This window comes from Elephantulus edwardii, unplaced genomic scaffold, assembly GCF_000299155.1.
Source record: "Elephantulus edwardii isolate Elephantulus edwardi_28Jun2011 unplaced genomic scaffold, EleEdw1.0 scaffold00117, whole genome shotgun sequence".
In the NCBI taxonomy this organism is placed as follows: Eukaryota; Metazoa; Chordata; class Mammalia; order Macroscelidea; family Macroscelididae; genus Elephantulus; species Elephantulus edwardii.
The window spans coordinates 3,786,065-3,807,352 of NW_006399867.1; the positions used below are offsets into that span (position 1 = coordinate 3,786,065).

General features: G+C 51.5%; 1 protein-coding gene across 4 annotated transcripts; it reads right to left on the reverse strand.

The window, feature by feature from the left end:
- Positions 1-387: 387 nt before the first annotated feature.
- On the reverse strand, positions 388-21,058 carry POLR3E (polymerase (RNA) III (DNA directed) polypeptide E (80kD)). Of its 4 annotated transcripts, none has more exons than XM_006892644.1 (20): positions 21,017-21,058; positions 19,948-19,998; positions 17,181-17,258; positions 16,367-16,482; positions 15,924-16,006; positions 14,807-14,914; positions 14,365-14,414; positions 12,562-12,681; positions 11,619-11,704; positions 11,213-11,257; positions 11,046-11,137; positions 10,247-10,367; positions 6,900-6,981; positions 6,119-6,178; positions 5,875-6,032; positions 5,420-5,481; positions 4,525-5,033; positions 2,411-2,488; positions 737-862; positions 388-444 (listed from the first exon to the last, which is right to left on the reverse strand). In XM_006892644.1, exons 1-20 carry the CDS (start codon positions 21,050-21,052, stop codon positions 388-390), a joined length of 2,118 nt encoding a protein of 705 aa, XP_006892706.1. In that variant the 5' UTR covers positions 21,053-21,058. The 4 variants fall into 4 exon arrangements, with proteins under 4 accessions (XP_006892706.1, XP_006892703.1, XP_006892704.1 ...); XM_006892641.1 differs by having other exon boundaries at positions 737-799; positions 21,017-21,052; XM_006892642.1 differs by lacking the exon at positions 19,948-19,998 and having other exon boundaries at positions 17,181-17,201; positions 21,017-21,052.
- Between the last annotated feature and the right edge of the window lie 230 nt (positions 21,059-21,288).

A 21,288-nucleotide genomic window follows, 5' to 3' on the forward strand; every position in this document is an offset into this window, starting at 1 on the left:
GACTTTGTTGGCATGAAGTTTAAAAAGTAAAATATTAAACCATGATTTTCATCATCCTCTCTGTCAATATATGCTCTTTTTATTATGAGGGAGAAAAAAAAAAAAACAAAAAACCACCCCAAAAATACATCAGGAATTTCAAACTGTACGTCAGAGAAGGTTCCGGTCGGTCTCTTCTGGGAGCAGAACGATTGTAAGCTGACCCTGCAACCCACTGAGAAGGATCACCTCGCCCTCCGGACAGGGCACCGGCCCAGGCCACGCAATGGTGAGCTCTTCCCGCTCAGCGTGGTCCTGAAGCAAGGCGAGACTCCACGTCCACCTCTGCCAGCTCTGCGGTCCTGCCGTGGGCTTGGATTCGTCGGCGTTAGGGGTGCGCTACCGCTGTCAAGACTGTACGGTTCCCTTAAGGTACCACATGCCACCATAGCTTACGCAGCAGTCCTGTGAGAAAAGGGGCACATTGGAGCAGGACACGGAGTTACCACAATCTGGCCAGAGTGTCAGAACCACAGCTACGATTTGTAGACAGAATGCAAATGAGAAGTCAAGGGCCAATTAAAGCAGTGTTGTGGTGGCTAGTCATTTCTGTTTTGGGGGCCAAGGATATTTTAAGGGTAAGGGACTATAAATGGGCTTTGGCTTTCCATAAGAAAGCACCTGAAGGGGATCCTTGCAACAGACTCAGAGCCGAAGCCCATCACGTCTCCTATCACTACACAAAAATCAGACTTACCTTTAGCACTTTATCCACTTCCTGTTTACTCAGATCTTCCCCACACTCTTGCGTCAACCGAGACTGGATCATGTTCCGGCGCACGCGGTAATTTTTGGAAAAAATTTCAAGCAAAACCTGTCGGTGCTTTGAATACCAAAAAAAAAAAAAAGGTCATTATTGGAAAACAGTCCCCAAGATTAGCGATCTAAAGCGTATGCCATAAAAAGTCCTTGCCCAAGGATTCTGCTAAAGATTATTAAGTTGGGACAATCTGACATCTCTCTACCTCAGTAAAATGATGGAGAGCAATAAAAGCATTAGGTCCACAGAAACAAAAGGACAAGTGAATGGAAAAGCAGCTCGGGTATTTCTGCGAGGGGAAGAAACAAACAAAAACCCAGGCAGCTGATTTATAGCTCACTGTAACTGAGTCAGCATCAAAAAACAGCTGCCCCTCTATTGAGTTTTGATTATTTTTCCACTGAGTTTTTCAAGCTATAAATCACATGAGAGAAGACTGAGTAGTTTTCTCGCTTGGAGCTGCTGGTGGAATAAAACCAGTTATAACACTATAAACTGGTGAGTGGCTTATCTAAAAATCTGATAATATATCTCACCTGCTACACATTCCCCCCACATACACTTTCAGGGGGCTCTGGTGGCCTAGTGGCAAGGAGCTGTGGCGCTGCAATCCCAAAGGCATGCAGTTCGAATCCACCAGCTGCTCTCTGGGAAACAAATGGGCCATCTCTTCTTGTGTGATTAACTGCCTCTGAAAACCCACTTGAGGGTCAGCTATGAGTCAGTTCCGACTTGACGGTACACAACACCACTACCACATTCACCCAGTATTAAAAAACTAAACTCAATGCCTTTGAATGCATTTCAATTCATGGTGACTCAACAGGACAGGTTAGATGTGTCCCGATGGGGTTTCCAGGCTCTAGATCTTTACAGGAGTGGACTAGTCACCCAGCGCAAACCCCACTGTTTCCAGGTTTGACTCATCAGGTTTCTGAGGCTCTACTTCTGGGAGGAGATTGCTCACCTCTCTCCCAAGGAGCATTTCGGTTCATAGCACAACACACTACACCACCAGGTCCAGAGCCTCACCCACCACTGCAGGAAGCTGTGGGTAATATCTAATTATGTCAAACAGCAGCAGAAACACACTTAGCCTTTTTTAAGAAAAGTGATACCTTTGTTGTTCTTAGGTATCAATCATCAAGTCAACTAAGCCTCACAGCAGCCCGATGACCAACAGATGGAAACCCCACCCTATCCCGTGAACCTCCCAATCGCCACCTTCCTCGAGCCCACTGCTGCAGTCACTGTGCGTTCCTTCTGGATGAGGGCTTTCCTTTTTCTCTAGCCCTCTCACGTTCCCAGTATGACAACCTTGTCCAGGGACCAGGCAGCTAGGAGATTACAGGACAGTCCTAAGCTGTGTCACACGGAGCTGGGATCTGACTTGACAGTAAGTTCAGTTTAGGGGTTGTTTACGTATCAAAGACTGAAATGTCCAGTCAATTTTGACAGAAACATGAAGACAGAATGTTAAGTTGGGAGAGGCTGAAAAATCCCAAAGGTACTTGTGTGCACTGCAGGTGGCTCACCCCACAGGCACTCCCCCACCCTCCAGAAAAACGTCCAGTGACCTGGGCAGATGGCAGCAGACAGACGCAGCCTCACCTGGTCGCTCATGTCTCCAGACTCCCAGAGGGCGAACACCTTCTGTTCATCAGGGGAAGCAGCAGTCTGTGGGGGAAACTAACCAAGGCCCAGGCGTGAGTTGGTTCTCTGTTGTTGCCCTGGGGTTCACCTACCTGTCTGACCAGCCCAAGTCTTGAAAACATGGTTTCCAATCCCAGCTCCTCCCATGCACTAGCTGTAGGGCCTTTTGGGTGATCAGATCACCTGAGTGATTTGTTCCCAAGACCAGCAGCACCCTAGTGGGGCTTCAGGAAGAGAAGGGAAGGGAAATGCCTAGCAAGAAGCCTCTGGCTATGCTGGGACAGCGGAGGATCAGCCTCCATCAGCCCAGTGTCCTCCTATGTTAACAGGTAAATCCTCAGGTGTCTTGAGACGCGGTCCTTCCTTCAGAGCTCCATGAAAGGAATCCATAGGAATTTCTTTAAGCACCCCCTGAGGACCAGTCAGTCTAGGACAGGCCTCCCAAGCACAGGCTCTGGGAACCAGAGGAAGGGGAACCCAGATGAGTGACCTCCAGTCACCACTCGAGAGGCTTCAGCCGCAATCATCCTGGGTCATTAGACACATGGACCAATCCAGACGGCAGCCCATTCTCAGAGGAAAATTTGCTTCTGAAAGGGCGCCACTTCCTGTTCACAGTCACACAGCTAAGAAGCCACAAAACCAGGAGCTACACTCTTCCTGAGCCTCATTCCTGTTGCCATGTGCAAAATCCCGAAGGGGCTGGATGGACCGAATCTCCTCCAGCTCATACCAGACTATGCTGGGTGGGGTCACTCAGAGGGAAAACAAGGAGAGTCCATGTGGCTGAGGGGTCACCCCAGGCTGCAGCTGCGCCAAGCAGAAGCATCGTGAAAACAGCAGGTCCACCTGCTGTGGGCAGCCCACCTCAACTTCCCATGTGACCTGTCCACTCCTCAGAGCCAGGACCTCATTACCCTCCCCTGGACCACCCTGAAGATCCCTGGGCCTCTCTACTGAGTGAGCAAGGGCTGTACCAAATAGAGCAGGAGTCCTAGGCCTCAGTGCCCTCCAGAGGACACCTCCCCAAGGAGGGCCCTGTGAGGAGGCAGAGACTGGCCCGGTGCCTTTAAGTGTCTGCACTGAGGCCACATCTCCTGAGATAGCCTGAGTGGGGGCCTCTTGTCCTGGTTTCTGTTCCTCACGTACACAGGGCGGGGCCTTGGCCTGAAAGCATCACCCTAAGGCCACAGGTGCTTCTGACCTTGGCACTGGAAAGGCCAGCTTCACGTCATCCAAGTGCTGCCAGAGCCTGGACGCGGCCCAAGGTGGCCGCTCTCAGGCCCCAGCCCAGCACCCTTGACCCCAAAACACGCAATGCTTGACACACACACCCCTGCTTTGTGGTCCACTCCAGCAATGGGAGAAGCAGCCTGGGGTGTGGCTGGCCACCATGCCACCTGCGGGGCCTGAAGCTGGAGATGCTACTAGGGAGGGCAGACACCCGTGGCGCCCACCTGCTCCGAGGACCAGGGCCTGCCAGGACCAGCCCATGCGGGGGGTTGACACAGGCTCTGTGGAGGCATCAGCTCATCTGCATTGCAGCACAAAGAACCTGACACTTGGGACTAGCTACACTGAAGCTCACATTCCAGCTCTATCTCCTCCTGTACGTGACCTCGGACCTGCAACTGCATCACTGCAGCTGCAGAAAGAACTCAAATACGCCAGAGATGAAATGGCAAAGCTGACAGGAACAGGTGAGGTATCATCAGGGCAGAGGAGCAAGAAACCAGGAAAGGGAGTCTGCGTTTCCTGAGGCCCTGCAACACAGGTGATGGTTTCAAGACACCCCAAAATCTAATGATACAACAAAAGTCCCCCCTCTTGATAAATATCTAGAAGTTCAGAGGCTGACATGCCCACAGTCACACACAGCCACACCATGAGAGCCAAGGTTCAAACCAAGGTTGGTGAGCGACCTTCTGAATTCCCATGGCCCCTGTGGCCTCTCACAGCTGCCTTCCCCACAGCTAGGCTACAGGCCACTCCAGACCCGTAGGCCCACACTGGGAGCCTGGGGCCCATCCGCTGGGGGGCTGCCATCGACCTCGTTTCTCCCCTCTACTTACAGGCACCAGTATCTGCTTGCACCCAGCAGCCAGCACCGTCTCTTGCAGCATGCGGTCCGAGATGCCACTGAACAGGATGTGGCCAGGCGGCAGGCTCGCCAAGTGCATGTTAAAGAGGCGCTTGAGTTCGCTCAGCGTGAGCACAAACTGTCTCTGGAAGGTGGCCTCCACGAAAGCCCTCAGTTCCTGGGCCACCGGGGTGCCGACAGTGCCTGGGGGCGGGTGCCCGTTGAAGCTGGCCCCACCTGCTGCCCGCCCAGCAGGCAGCCCATTGGCCAGCCTGCTGCTGAAGCCCCCGCTGGGGGCAGTGTCCATGGGCTCCTCGTCCTCCGGCTCCTCCTCGCCCTCCTCACTCATGGGCTCCTCCTTGATGCGCATGGCGGACTGCGCGGAGGCCTGCAGCTGCTCCTTCCGGTGCTGCAGCTCCCGCTCAAGCACTGCGTGGTTCTGCTGGGCCCTGACTTTGGCGGTTTGGACCCGCTGATCCCCGGAGACCAGAGTGGCAGGCACTGTGGGCAGAGGGGCAGCGCTGCTCAGAGACCCCTGGGCTGAGACCTGAAGAGCAAAGCCCAAGACCCACCCGCCCTGAGGCCAGCCCAGCCCTCCAGCCTCCAGGTAAGCCAGTGAGGGCTGAAGACAGAGTTCACCCCTGCCTCTCACCTCCACATTACTTAGGGTCAAGAAACAGAACTGAGGATATATCAACCCCCATCTTCCTGTGAAGGGGAGATCCTGAGAGTTCTTGTTGGCAGCCCCTGGGGACCCAGAACCAGCTCTCGGAGCTGAGCTCTCAGGCCCTGTGGCTGTCGCTAGAGATGTCTTCCCTGAGCTATGTGGACAAAGACATTGGGGAGTCAGGGCCACGTTCCCCCTGTAGGCCTGTACCCTCACAAACCTGATTGTCCTTCTGGCTTCTTTGGCATGGTTTCCTTCACAAGATTATAGACTTTTTCTAATCTGGGCAGAAAAATAGAAGGTAAACTCATTTACCTTTAAGCTGCCTGTTCCCCATAACTCTCATCACAACAAAAACATATCCCCTAAGCTCCAGAAAGATACCTACGACCCTCCTTTCCTTCCGGGACCACCTCTCCTCAGAGGGCCCGGTGGCCGAGCAGCAGCCCGTCTTGTCCCTCCTCAGCCTCCTCCCAGCCACACAGCGTGGCTGACTCTCCTCTGGTCTCCCACAGGCCCTGATCCTCCTCCAGCCACAGAGCTGCCCAGACGTCCCAGCGAGGGACACAGTGCAGCACTGTGCTGGAAGACGGGCGCGCGGGCCTGGGCCCTGGGGGCACCTTCACTGCCTGGCCTGGCTAACCCAGCTGCCCAGCATCCACCCAGCTGGCTTACTTGGCCTGGATCCCTGTCCACAGCATGTGCTGTCTCTGGACGACATCGGGGTGCTTCTTGATGAACTCCTCATCGTAGGGCAGCATGAACTCCCAGCCTTTGTTGACCCTCACTACCGCCATGTGCTCCAGGAAGTCCTTCACGTCCTCCATGCAGAGCTGGGAGGGGAGAGGCTCATGAGGCCCAGGAAGCCAAGAGTCCCGCCTGGCCCCCCTCAGGCAAGAGGGACCATGAGGACACTTACTTTGGTCACGGCTGCCACCTCTTTCCTCACTACCCAGCGGCTCTGTGTGAACTTCCACATCTGGAAGAGAAAACACGCACATGTCTAGGAGGAGCAGAGATGAGACTGTCCGAGGACTGTCCCCTCAACACCCACATGGGTGTCCTGGGACCTGGGGTAAGGGTACAGAGCAGGGGCCTGTGACGGGCCCCGGGTCGGGCTGACCTGGCTGAGGTCAGTCTTTACTGGCCGTGTGGCCTTGGACAGTCATTTGTGCTCAGCCTGGTCATTTCCTTCATTGGAAATCCCATCCAGGCTCAAGCCCACCCCACCTGGACCACCATGGCCCCAGTCCAGAGAGGCCTCTTTCTTATTCAAGCCCAAATTCCCCACCCTCCTGCGAGTCTCAGAGAGGGCCCAGCTCAGGAGCCACAAACACAGGTGCCTGTCGTGAGCAAGGAGGTAACAGGAAGGCCACAGCTCGCTGGGAGCAGGGTGACCTGAGAAGGTGGTAGGGGTGGGAAGGGGACCCAGCAGTGCCTCAAGACAGGCTGGAAAGTAGGCTTGCGTCACAGTAAGGATTCTTAAAACCCAACATCCCATCAGTACTTCAAATGCTTCTCATTCAAAACCTGCTCCTTGGCCAGTTCCCACTGAGGAGCCCCTAGTCTGCAGCCTCTGATTCAGAGGCATTCATGGGGGGCTAGGACCTGAGACCTAGGATCCTGGGGAAGGAAGGGAGGTGGAACGGGCAGTGCCTGCCACAGAGGACTCCCACATGACCGCCCCGTCGGGGACTTACCACGAAGTCTCGGCCCCTGCAGAGCACCTCAGCAGGCACGCCGCTGTGGGGGCTGGAGGAGTCTCTGGGGTACAAGATGTCACTGGTAATGAGAGCGGAGATAGGCAGGTTAGTCCTGGGCCCATGTCCCCAACCCCGGGCTCATGGTCTTTGCCTCAGACCCTGAACGCCTCCTTCCAGCATGGCCGGTGCAAGGATGCTCTGGAAGGTGAGTCTCCCCACACAAGCCTGTGTGGCCACAGACACTGGCAACAATACCCACACCAAGGCCTCCAGCACCCGTAGTGGGGGTTGTGTGAACCCTGTGAGAGAAGGTGGTGCTGGGGGGCCCCCTGAGGCCCCAGTACAGTCCAAAAAGCATTTGGAGAAAAGCCAGCAGAACTCAAGGTTCAGAGATGAATGAACAGGGCAGTGGGGTATCCAACTCCAGCTACAGATCCCAGGGCCTAGTAGGCACACCCTTTATCCTGTGGTCCACACTCACCACGTCCTGGAAGGCTCTGTCTCCCTCCCTCTCCCTGCAACCCACCCTACAACCAACTAAGGCTCCCTGTCTGCACTGAACCCCCAACCCTGCCTCATGGCACCGTGACCATTCACAGAGACAGGATTGACACCCACATAGTCTAGCCCTGAGCTCGACACCTGGCTGCCGTCCAGCATGTTCAGTTGCCACAGTGGTTCCCCACTGCCCTACTAGTTTGTGGAGGACAATGTCTACCACAGCACAAAAAACTGAGAACCACGGACAGGCAGAACAAGTGAACTTTAACCCTGAGAACACTAACCACTGACTAGGCTCTGGTGTGGGCTGCAGACAAGAGCAGCAAGGTTGGTGGGGACCACCAGTGACATCTATGCAAAGAAGCTGGGTTTGGGTCACCGGCCTCAACTTCTCACCCCAGTTCTGTGGCTCACTTACTGAGAGATGCTTGGCAAGTTCCTTTACCTTCTGATGAGCAATCAGCTTTTCTTCATAGACTCAACTAGATTTCCTGCACTTATGAGATGAATCTATACACTGTGTTCACATTTAATGAGGAGCCTCCTCAAAGGTGCCCACCAGCAGCAGTTGCAAGGGACTGCTGTACAATCTGTCAAGTGGTGAGAGGGCGCCACCATGTGGTAGTGACAAAACAGAGCAAGGTTTGCTGTGTTGCCCACAGGTTCAATAGAGCTCAACTTGAAGGTGGTCAATAATTAACTGGGCCAATGGCTAACCAACTTTGTAATAATGGACTTTTTATAATAAATTTCTTTGTTTAAAGTTTGATAAAATTCACGTTTTGATAGTTTAATTGCAGTACAGTCCAAGTTCTGTGAGCTTGTTCACTTTATACTACATTAAAATATAATTCAAAAGTGCATCTCTAGCTTTTTATGAAGACGGTAGTGAAAGCAAAGAAGGAAGCCCCTGCCCCTTCCAAAACTTAAGCCAAAGTAAAGGCATTAAATGCCAGAAAGACAGTCCTGAAGGACAACCACAGCCACAAAAAAAGATCTGCACGTCACCCACCTTCCAGCAGCCTAAGATGCTGAGACTCTGAAGGCAGCCCAAGTATCCCTAGAAGAGCGCCCCAGGAGAAACAAGCCTGACCACTAGATCATCATGATGTTTCCTCTGACCACGGAAGACAGCAACACACTTGTGTTCACTGTGGATGTCAAGGCCAAAAGCACCAGATCAAACAAGCTGTAAAGAAGCTCTCTACACCAATGTGGCCAAGGTCAACACCTTGCTTAGGCCTGATGGAGAGAAGAAGGCCTATGTTCCACTTGCTTCTGACTATGACGCTTTGGATGTTGCCAACAAAATTGGGATCATCTAAACTCTGACTTGATGGCACGTAACAACTACAACTACCACCTGAGTCCAACTGGCCAAGTACAAATTTTTCTCACCAAAAGAAAATGCATGTCTATGAATATGGGAGCTCTGGCGGACTAACGGTAAGAAGCTGTGCTGCCAACCTGAAGGCATACAGTTCAAATCTACCAGTTGCTCTGTGAGAACGACGGGCAATCTCCACCAGTGTGATTTACTGCCTCTTAAAACCCAGAGTCAGCTATGGATCGGTTCCGTATAAACGGATGGTATATACACAGCAACAGCATGCTGATACGGTTTAAAAGTAATATAACTCAATATATTAATATTTTAATTAAAACCATTTGATGGAATTAATATCATTAAGACAGAAATAAATTCAGTCACACTGTATTTACCAATGTGCCAGGCATTATGCCTTGAAATGGAATCTAGTGAAGTAATCCCAGACACTTCTTTCAGAAACTTCTGAAAGACAGACATCATCAAGTCACAAACTCAAAACCAATGAACCTCAAATGGCCACAAAGAAAGAAATTCCCATCTAGACTTATCTCACTGACACTGGGAAATCAAAACAAAGAGGAAACTTTAAAGGTAATCAAAAGGAAAAAAGGGGGGGATCACCTCCAAAGGAACAAAATTAGATGGATAGCTGATATGTCAACAAAAACAATCTGAGCAGAACACAAGGGTCCCTGACTTAATGACACAGTCACATAACAAGAACCACATCACGACTGCTGCTTTTTAAAAACAATGCTAGATTTATAAAGACACTGACAGCATAAGGCATCATAATGAAAACTGGGGATAAGTGGGGTGAGGGAAAGAGGCGTTCAACCTACTTAACATGAAGCTGTAAACCGCCCGTCCTAAGTTGGGGGCCCCTTACAATGATGTTTATCAATGTGCTGGAAGAAAATAACAATATAGCATCCGATTCCCAGGGAACATGTCCTTAAAAGAATATGGATAAAATAGGCATTTCCCCATAAACAAAAATTAGGAAAATTCACCACTGACAAACCTGCACAAAGGGAATATGTCTATAACATAGTTTTGGCAGATCATCCCAGGAACAACCTTGTATATGTGGAAAGGAATGAGGGGCAAAATCCAAAGGTAAAACTAGAGGTGACTAGACTAGCAAAATGACAATACAACGAACTCCAGGGCTCCACACAGAGATGTAAAGTATGCAAATGCAGCAGCATGAGCTATTCAGGATACAAAATATCCCAAAGTCTGAAATGTCTTGAAAGGCAGTACCAACAACATTAAACTGGGATGTGTCATGCTGAAATCTACAGGATAACCATTAAAAGTTAAAAGAGATATAACTTGTAAGGAAGGAATAATAAAATAATCAGTTCAGGTGACAGCTAAAATGAACTTAAAATGTAGGCAGGACAAAAACACTAAGAGGCAGAAAACAGATTAAAATTCAAAACACACTAATAACCATAAAGAGTAAATGTTCCCATTAGTCAATAAGGAAGCTGCAGAATGAATTTACCTCTTCACCACCCAGTTTCCCTGGACTAACATAGCCACCTTCTGGATGCCACGCAGAACAGCAACAGGATCGACGGAGGTGCCCAGAAGACTCATTAAGTTGGCAAAAGGCATGACCTTCACTGAGAGGAAAACAGGAGACATTAGACAACAGGGGAGAGGTCTGGGTCCCTATCTTGCCCACCAACAGTCTGCATAGCTTCAAGCTCACACAGCACCCCCAGAACATGAATCATGACATCATCACGAATACCAGTGACTGGCATTCATTACTACAACCTGGACACTATGAATCTTCAGTTACTCTGTGAGGAAGAATTTATTGTTATGCCCAATTTACAATTGTGTGAAAACTCACACAAGATAACATGGCTAGTTAAGTGGAGCACAGGGTTTGCAGGTCTAGAAGTCTGTGCACTTCACCATAATGCTCTGTTACCTCCCAGCTACCCAACTGAGCGGTGAGCAGGGCAGGAGGGTGATGGGGAAGGTCCCCGGGTCTCCTGTGTCCTGGCAGCCCCTGGTCTAGCAAGGTGTCCTCTTTCAGGAGATCAAGAGACCAGTCCCCACTGTGCAGTATGGTGAGGGCACCATGACACAGTCCTAGTCAACACACTTTGCTATTAAAGACCACAGTTCGTGTTTGAATGTGCAGCTCTGACTCGTGTCCTTTACACAGATAAAGCGTTAGGGGTCAGAGAGTTAAGGACCTGCCCGAGTGCACAATGAGAGGCGAGGAGAAGATGCTGTGGTATCCCACATCTGCCTGGGTGCCCAGGAAGGCAGAGGGGACCACCCACCGTTTTTCATCAGGATCTTGATCTGATCGGCCAGGGGCAGGGTGCGCAGCTGGGCCATGGACAGGACGTTGCTGGGAGCCATAGGTTTGTCTCTATTGTAAAGAGAAGGAAGAGTTAGAGCAGGCTGGGCCAGGGGAAGGAGGCGAGTCCAGCCCACTGCTACTTACTTCTCCTCCTCCTGGCCAGGTGGCATCAGCATCATGAGGTATTCACTGTAGGAGAGAGAGTAGGGGCAGGGCTGTGTCCCTGAAAACAGCCTGCAGGCACACTGCAGACAGGCTGACATCTCCTTACCAGAGCCTCAGGAAAGGGACAGGGAAGCGGGAGCAAAGGGCACACTAACAAGATGGACAGTCGCCACAGGAAAATCAGACCACCACCCCTTCCATGGCGACCTCTGACCCTTCTTAGAGGACAAAGGACTCAGCCCTCCTCAGTGTCCCTCACACCCCCAACACTAAAGAAAGGAGTTCAGTTCCACGGGAGGACTGGTCGGGAAGGAGTGTCACACAGAGACCCTGCCAGGGGGTCACGGTTAGGTTCAGGGGGTGGGTCTCGTCCAGCCAGGCTCACCTGGGTGACTTAACGAGCTCTGTGTTCTCGACCCCGCCGGAGCCCTGGCACAGCAGGTACTGCCGCTCGTACTCAGAACGGCTGTCCTGTTGCAGGAGGGAAGGACAGTCTCAGGCACACACACCCCAGGCCCTGGCCCTGCCCAAGGCCTCTGCCACCCACCACCCACCAGTCACCCACTGTCTGGCTCAAAGGTCACAGTGTCACCTTCAATCTCCTGAGCTCAACACTAAAGGTAACTAACTTCTGGGGCTGGGACCCCACAGCCTCCCTTCTGGCTTTAAGACCACAAAACCCCAGCCCCTGGGACTCATGTCCTGTGCTATGTGAGAACATGACAGGAAGGGTCAGAACAGCTGACGTTTACCCAGCACCGAGAGCTACACACACATGCTAACTCCCGCCATTCTCCAAAGAATCTACAGAAGAGACTCTTTTAATCCTCATTTTACAGAGAAGGAACGAGAGAGGCAGAGGTTAGTTAACTTGCCTGAGGTCACACATTAGAAAAACTCCAGAGAAATCACGAGTTGTTCCTCCTCTACAAAAATTCTAGGGAACCCTCAAAAGCTATTATTTCAATGCTTCTGTCACTCAGTGTGTCATTAGGCTCTGAAATCAATGCATAAGATGAAACGAGCACCTAAAAAAACTCCCGTGAATACATGGGGACTCACAGCCATGTGGCAGATGTGCACACACACTAAGTGGCCATGGTCAAAGGCCATGCTGCAAGACCAATTCCAGACCCACTCTGAGTCCAGCTCAGGGGGCAAGGCTGAAAACCCCTCATTTCCTACTCATGAGGCACACGCCAGGAGAATGCCCGTAACATGGGCAAACACCAAGGGCTGAAATGCTCGCAGTGGAACCCCAAGGGCTACAGCTGGACTGGAACTGAGCTGAGGGTGAGCTGAAGCCGCTTCCCGACCCCCGGGCTCACCCTGAGGCTGTGGTAGTGCAGGTGCACCCAGGGCTCCTCGGCGTGCTTCTTCTGGAGGAACTCGTAGGACTGCACGCGGCGCTGTCGGGCCTGCTCTGACTCCGGCCGGGAGAACCGCACCTGGGAGTGGAGGAGACACTCAGCCTGCACCCTGCCCAGGGCGGAGGACCCCACCCCTGGGGCCCGATCCCCTCTCCCGCCCTCCTCACACTCAAGCCAGGGAGCACGCTTCCTTTATCACTACTGGCCCGGCATCCAGTCTCTTCTCACTGTGAAAAGCACCGCTCCATTTTCTTTGGGAAACTTAAGTTTCCTTCAGTTCAGGAGAAACCAGATCCTGAGACCCTCACACATACTCAGTCACTGGAACAGCTAGCTCACAGGTCAGCACTAGATAATCAGAGCGCCAAGTCCTCTGCTCAGAGACTGGCTGAGTTAATGAGTTAACTCTGTGACTTTAGTTAGTTGAGAAAGCACTCTCTCTTTCCCAGCAGTCTTAAAGAGATGTGGCCTGAAGCTGGGGACAGACACTTTGCCTGTAAGGGGGGCCAACAGAGGCAGGCAGAACACTGAGTCCGAATGAATCAGCATTCCTGAAACTATACCTGACCCATTCAGTAACAAACTACAAACATGCCAGTTTCTACTCAGGCCAGTCGGCTCTGGGTCTCTGTCACCAAGCGTCCTTGAGGACCCAGGGTCTGTCTCACCTCCCCTGTGCGGGGACCTGTGTGGGGGCTTCAACCAGACTGTCCACTCCTGGGAAGCCAAAGCCCAGAGGATGAGGATCTCAAGAGCATGAGGGCAGAAGAATGTCTGTTAAATGAGGACCAGTGAGCTCCCAGGACAAGTGTGGTGGCTGAGGTCGTCTGGCAAGCTACTGAGAACGAGGACAAGCACTAGGCCAGACCCCAGTCATGCCAACACTGGTCCATCTTCAATTTGGGACAAACATTAAGGCATCCATAGTGTGTAACCTGCGCCCTTGCTCCTGGAAGTCTCTCAATGGACTCGTTTTAACCTAGACACACTTTAGCAGCAAAACCCAACCCTACTGCCATCCACTGTGACTTCCAGTAGCCCCACGTATTACGTGCAGAGCAGAACCCCGTCGCTGGGCTGTAATCTTTACAGAATCTGATAACCCTTCGTTTCAGAGCCACCGGATGGGTTCGGGTCACACATCTTTAGGTTCTTAGCTGAGCACCCCCACCCCACCCCACCCCCTGGTGTTTCAATACCCTAAACAGAGTAGCGCTTCACTCTGCTGGACTGCAGCTTGCTAGGAGCTGGAATGACTTGACAGGACCCATGAACACAGCATAAACTAGGAAGGGGAGGCCACAGTTCTCTTAAGAATCTTAAAATAATGGAGTTTCTGGTAGTAAAATAGAGAAAGAAGTGGCAGTCTGCTCTCCTAAGATCTAGAGCCTTGGCAAATACTCTGTCCTACAGAGCTGCTAAGAGCTGGAATCAATGGGAGCAGGTACATTAAAATAGTGATTCTTCATCTGTGCACCACATGTCCTTCCCAGGCAGCTTTGCTGTGGCCCGACTTCCTCTTCCCCAGCAATCCCAACCAAGCCCCAGCACCTCATCTCCAGCAGGGGTGCCATCCCTGCTTAAGCTGGGATAAGCAGGCCAAACAGGGTTAGCTCTAAGAGAACAGATGTTGAGTAACCGCCTCTCTCCCTGGAGCCCCACGCCTGCCGAGACCCCCTGTAGCACTGGCTGAATCAGGCAGCCGCTCCACAGTCAGCCCTGCTCCTCCCAGCCTGCCTCTCTATAAGGGCCAGCACTCACCGTGATCTGCTTAACGTCTTCTTCTGCCTCGTCCTGAGAAGAGTCTCCTGCTACAAGAGAAACAAGTTCCTGGCTCGCAGTAACTGGTGAACCTCCAACCTCTCTGCACCCTCAACCCCACCGGGATGGAGGTGGGGTCTCAGGGAGGGGCGTCTGTGGATCTCCTTCTAGATGCTTGCTAAGTCACAGGGTTTCACACCCAAGGGTTTTACACACAAACCCCTCTGCCCCACAGGGATAGCTAGCAATGTGTGGAGACATTCCTGGCACCAACAACTGGGGAGAGGATGCTACTAGCATCTAGCGTGAGGCTGGAGTGCCATTAAACAGCCTCCTATGGACAGAAGCACACCCTACAATCCAATCCCTTCAGTGGGCTTTCCTAACTCAGGTTGCCAACATGCAAACAGGCAGGCAGCAGCAGGGCTGGGGGCTGGCTCACCTTCATTGGCTGCCTCCCGCTCACGGTGCTTGGCGTCGGCTTTATCCAGGTAGGAGAAGCTGGGGTGCAACTGCAGGATGCCATGTAAAGGTGTCAGGTGGAGCTCACCTGGTGGAGGAAGAAGGGCAACCCGACTCTAGGAACTGGGGCTGGCCCACCCAGCGCGGCTCCAGGGAACTTCCCAAGGGTCCAGGACACCCCTGAAGGCCTGGGCTGAGGGTCACGCCATATCCCAGCCTTCTTTCCCAGCCTACAGATACTACAGCCCTGGGGCTGGGGGACACTCTTGGCCTGCGTTCAGAGCAAGCACATGACCCAGATCCAACCCATGAGCTTAAGGCCTGTGTTCAAATCCTTCAGCAAGCTGTTGGGGCCTCTGCCATCACACAGCCACACGGGCTGGGTCTACACCAAGCACACATCCCGCTCTCTCCTCACATTAAACCTCACGAGCCTGACTCCAACATTCAAGTTCAGACTTCCGAGGCTCACTGTGCCATAAGGAATCTAGTAGTAAAAATGGAGGGACATGATGGAGCTGGAGAAGGAGCTCCCCCCAGCCTCTGACAGAATCGGTAGCTCGCCCTGTGAACCTGGCTGCACGCACAGTTCTTCACGGGTAGTACAAAGACCAATGATTCCAATCAAGTTCAGGTAGACTAGAAGCAAGGAAGTTGGGGTGCTGAGGGTCCATGTGGCCCTGTGAAAGCTCTCTGGACTCCGGTGGGGACGGAATGTGCGTGATCAGAAGAAAATAAGTGAATGCCTGGGCACCAACCACCTGACAGTCTGTCTTGCATGTGTGTTTAGGAGAGGCACCCGCCCTCGACCCTTAAACGAGTTGACAAATTTTTAAAAATCATGTCGATGGTTAGCCCTCTCTCAGCTCTATTGTCTTATCTCTGCCTTGCTTCACAGTTCTCTACTTAGCTCCACACACATGATTTCCACAGCCTGCACTGTCTTGATGGTGTCCCATAGGCAGGGAGGCAGAGCAGCAGGCCAGGATAGGTACTGTCCCTCCCTGTCCAGGGCCCCTCCTGTTTCTCCTCCTACCCAACAGCCACCAGTCAGGTACCAAGAGCCAACAGAAAGCAAGGAGGCCCAGCCCCCTTACCTTTCCTGTAGAGTGCAGCTGCGTAGTGGGACATGTCACTGGCGGTCTGGGAGGAGCAGAAGGTCTGCTTATCCATCAGCTTCCTGGAGGCACAGGGAGAATGGCTCTCAAGGAGTAGGAAGACTAGAGCCAGTGCCAGGTAGCATCACCCACCCCACCAACGTCATCTTAAAACCGACAGCCAGGGACCAAGACCAAGGGCAACCTATATCTGCCTTAGGAGGAGAGCTGGGGAGGAAAGATCAGGCTTTGTCAGGTCGTGAGGACCAAGAGAGACATGGTGATGGTCTAGGGCCATTATCCACAAAGAACTTAGTCAGGCGAGTGACTGCAACAGACACAGACAAAGACACAGAGGGAGAAAAAGAGAAAGCGAAAGAGAGAGATACTCTTGTCATCCAACAACCACAAAGCTCAGAGGGCTCGGGGGCCAGGCAACTCACGAAGAGTACGTGCTTGTCTCATCAGTGCAGGTGCCATCCACGTTCAGAGCAATCTGTTCCCCCTTACTGCGGCAATAGTTGGGGTTCAGGGTGTCGATGGCCATCTCAAGCTCTACCTGGAGGAACCAAACATGCACACACACATATACCCCGTCTTGCTATGAGTACTCTCTTTAAGGGACAGTTTTCAGAGAAAACCCCTAAGCTCACTGTGGCCACCTCATACACCAGCCCCTGGCAATCCTGTCTCTGCCTAGAAGCAGGATGACACATGTCCTTTTCCAGTGGCCCCTAGGCTGAACCATGTGGTTTTTGCCACACGCTCAAATACCAGCAGAAATACCAGAGGGCTTTTATGATGGGCACATCGCTCTTACTGTCCCCACGCCGAAAAGATATAAATTAGGTGGCAACATTTTAAAACCAAGAGAATTATAGAAATCTTCATTACCAACTGCTCTTGAAAACAGCAGAGCTGGCAGGACCAGAAGATCATCTCCAGGCAGCACTGCCCACTCAGGCCGGGCCAGCCCAGGGATCGGGCGGCATCTCCGGTTCTCCCCATCCTTGTCTTGTCTCCTCGGCCCCTCAGGTGTTTGATGTATGGGGCCCACATCTTCCATCCTGCTCACTAATCCTGAGCGTTAAGCTCCACAGTTATAGGGGAGCTTCTCATCCCTCTTCCATGACAATTCCCTTGCTCAGCTTTCCAGAACCTACAAGCTTCTGATTCACCTCCCAACTCTTCTTTGCCCCTTTCACTGGGCTTCCATTCCCCTTATCTCCCACCTCCAACTTCAGAGGACAGGCTCACCTTCTGCTGTTTGGGCTTGATCTTGGCTGAGAGATGTGGAATGTCATCGTAGGTCATCGAGGCTGGGCGCACAGGGTACTGGGGCAGAAAAGGGGGTCATCAGTGCAGCCTGCTCAGCCTTCCACCAGCCTGAACTCCTGGGCTTCTGGCTGAGGATCAACAGCCACACTCCTCCCACTTCAAGCAGAGGCCCAATGACCCCAGAGCCACCACTAGCCTGGCCAGATGGCTCTGCCGCTGGTCTTGTCTGCAGCTCCATTTTTCTCACTGGCTCCCCTACCCTCCTTCCAAAAGGCAGTTTTAGAATGACCTGCCTTCTAGGGACATGGAGCTGGAGTATTCCCCACTAGGTTCTAGGAACCTCCAGGAGCCAAGAGTAAGGGCCCTAATCTCAGGTGCCCGTTCCCAGAAAACAGACAAGGAAAAACAAGACTGACAAAGGCTGGTCATCATGGACACTGGATGCTTGCCACATAGGAACTCACTATATCACTGTCTCTCCTTTTGTTAATTAAGTGTATGAACTGTCCTATAATAATGAGTGTGAGAAACAGGAGGTAGTCCATCACTGATAAAGTGCTGTCTGGGCCTCAGCTCTCCAGTGGTAAAACGACTGCTATAAAAATGAGCTCACACTTTGATAAGAAGCTGCACTGCCAAACCAAAGACACGTAGTTCGAATCCACCAGATAGATGCTCAATAGGAAAAAAGATGGGCAATCTCCTCCTATATAATTGACTGCCTCTGAAAACCCACAAGGGGTCAGCTCTTGCTTGGTTCTGACTCAACACACAACAACATATTCTTGCCCAAGAAAGGGTTATGTCCCAAAAGCTCACTTAAATTGCTATAGTACCCCTTCCTGATTCTTAGACTGGAGCTTGGAGCAGCCAGAAAGAGCAAAGGCAGCTGTGGGCAAGGAAGAGCACCTAAAACATGGGTGCTCTAGGCTGAGCCCCAGAAGAGGATGAGGGCTGGGACATGTCCTCAGAGCACCCTGGAAGTCCTGATCTGCTGACCTCAGGGCAGGAAAGAGGGTGGTGACAAACACTGGCTTTGGAATCACAGGCCTGGGTTTTGGTCTCAACCTTGCCATTTATGAGACATTGGGCATAGCTCTGTCCTCCCTGGGTGTCCTCATTTCACAGGGCTGCTGAGAACCCTGAGCTGACACCCTGGCCACACATGGGCTCACTGTGGCCACCGCCACTGTGCAGTCAAGGAAGCAGGTGGAGACACCCCCCATGAGAAGCCCACAGCACATGGCGGGTATGGCACCAGCTCTCCTTCCCCGAGTCCACAGGCTCCTCCTGCAAGTTATCTGTCAGCCCTTGCCTCACATTCTCCTACAGAGAATGCTTATAACTGTGCTAGTGAGAGTGTAAAACAGTATGGCAGTTCTTCAAAAAGTTAAACATATTACCCCACCAGCCAGCATTTCTACTTCAGCCGCACAAAATTTGTGCATTAATGTTCACTGCAGCATCATTTACAACAGGGAAGCAATAGAGATAGCATCAGCTATGGAGTTGGCTGATGATGGGCAAACAAAATGAGGTATCTCCAAACAACAGACCATTCTCTCTCTCTCATTCATTCATTCTCATTCTCTCTCATGTCCAGTGAGTAGGAATTTACTCATAGCTGACTCTAGCGGGAGTTTGGAGACTGTAAACTCATACAGGGGGAAACTGCCCATCTCTCTCTCTTACAGATTAGAATTGCTAGAGAGGTGCCGCCTTCGGGATGGCAGTGCAGCTCCCAGGGCTCGCTAAAGGACTAGCTCAGGCAATAATACAGATGAACCTTGAAATCATTACATTAAGTGAAAGAAGCCACACGTAAAAGGTCACTATTTTAAGATCCTGTGAAGATGAAATGTTCAGAAGAAGCCAAAGAGTGTAGATTAGTAGATTAGCCTAGGGCTGAGGATGGGAGCTCTGGTGGTCCAGTGGTAAGAAGCTGCACTGCAATCCCAAAGGCATATGGTTTGAATTCAACAGCTGCTCCATAGAAAAAGCATGGGCAATCTCCTCCTGAGCGATTTCCTGCCTCTGAAACCCTGCTGGGGAGGTCAGCTACAAATTGGGCAAGTCAGATGAAATAAAACAACAGGGCTGAGGAAGGGAGTGAAGAGGGGGGCATGAAGTGATTGCCAAAAGGGAAAGTTTCTTTTAGGTTGAAACAAAAATGTCCTAAAATTAATTAGATTGTGATTATGATTATATGACCCTCCAGATACAGTGAAATACACTGCATTGCAAACATAAATGGATGAAATGTGTGGACGTGAATTATATCTCAATAAAGTTGTTTGGCTCAATAATAACACGGCTATCCTAATCAATGCTAACTATGCCAGGTAAAGTTCTGAGCACTTTTAATACGGACTCTTGCAATCCTCACAGGGACCCCAGGGGATCACTTTGCAAATGAGCAAAGTGAGGCAGAGTGGTTAAGGAACTTGCCCACAGCTCACAGCCGAGTGTCAAAGAAGCTAGGCATCAAAGCCAGCAGTCTGACGCCAGAGTTGAGCTCTGAATCTCTACACTGTCTGTCTCTCATGAGGCCACTGCCTTGGTTTTCTCCTCTTCAAGTTAAGAGGTTCACTCAGTAAAGCAAGAACAACACATGCTCTGCACGCAGACGTTAGGCAAGGATGACAAGTCTCCACAGTCTTTGCCAGTGACTTACTGCACCCACACCATCTCCCCCACATTCACGTCCACCCCACACCCCACTCTTAACTTCAAATTCCATAAATACCTGAAACAGATAGAGTTTCTCTGCCAGACTTTTGGCCAAGTACACGTCAATCTAGGAAGTAAGAAAAGAAGATTTAACCAGGATACAAAATACGACAGCTCAACATACCCCAAGCATGCACTCAAATTTCAGGTAAGGGGTTGTGAGTGGTCAGAGAGGAAGATTAGGGGAGTGGGAACACCAGCTCAAAGGAACAGAGTTGCTAATCTGGACGCTTCTATAGTCAAGTCCAAGACTCATTCCCTACCACTCCCAGGGCATCAGAACGAGCATGGGCCTGGCCCGTAAACCCAGGTTCACCACAGCCCAATAGAAACACATCCTCTCAGCTGCCTAGCTCAGGAAGCTCCTGAGTGGCCAATTAGATGGTTTGCTAGGAGGAAGATGTTGTCAGGCTCCAATGGGAAGTTCCAACTCAGAGTGACCCTATGTGCAACACAACACAGTCCTGCGCCATCCTCACCACCAGTGGCAATCTGAGCCCACTGCTGCAGCCACTACGCGGGTCCATCTTGTTCAGGGCCGGCCTCATTTTCACTGATCCTCTAAATTATCAAGCACAGTGTCATTCTCCAGGGACTGGGCTCTCCTATACCCAAAGCATGTGAGACAAAGTCTCACCATCCTCACTTTTACAGTGACTGTGTCAGGTTCCAGCGATTACAGTGATAAACAGACAAAACCCCTGCTCTCAGGCAGCTTACATTCTAGTGGAAGGATATGGTCACAAGCAATCAACTTATGTCTAGGAGATGATCAGTGCTATGGCCAAATACAAGGGGTCCTTGGGGAAGGGGTATAAGAGGAGAATGTCACATGAGGAAGGGTGGTCAGGGAGAGCCTGATAGATACAATGTTTGATCAGAGACCAGAAGGAGTGAGGGTCAGCATGCAGCTATTGGGGCGGGGATCCAATAGAGAGCACAGCAGGAGTGGAAGGCCCCTTGAAGGTCAAGAGAACCCAGGATGGCCTGAAGAGGCTAGAAGGGACCCAACCCTGCTGCTTGCCGACCTGGGCCACGCACTTCTTCCTGTCACCCTAGGAAGAGGCTGGAAACCAGTAAATTACCTCCTGTACGACTGGGTCATCCTCTTCATTGGCCATACTAGGAGTGAGCTAGCCGTGTGCTTCTTGGACTCAATCTGCAAGAAAGGAGATTAGACCACTGGTCAGTCATCCAACCTGCTTTGCAACAGGTCTGTGCTGGAGTGAGGAGCCCAAGACAAACAGAAACGGAACTTTTCACATCTGTTATGGAATCAATTACCTTATCAGTTGAGAGAGAGAACTAATAAGTAATGCTTACATATGAACAGACAATTCAACCCCCAGCAGCTGTC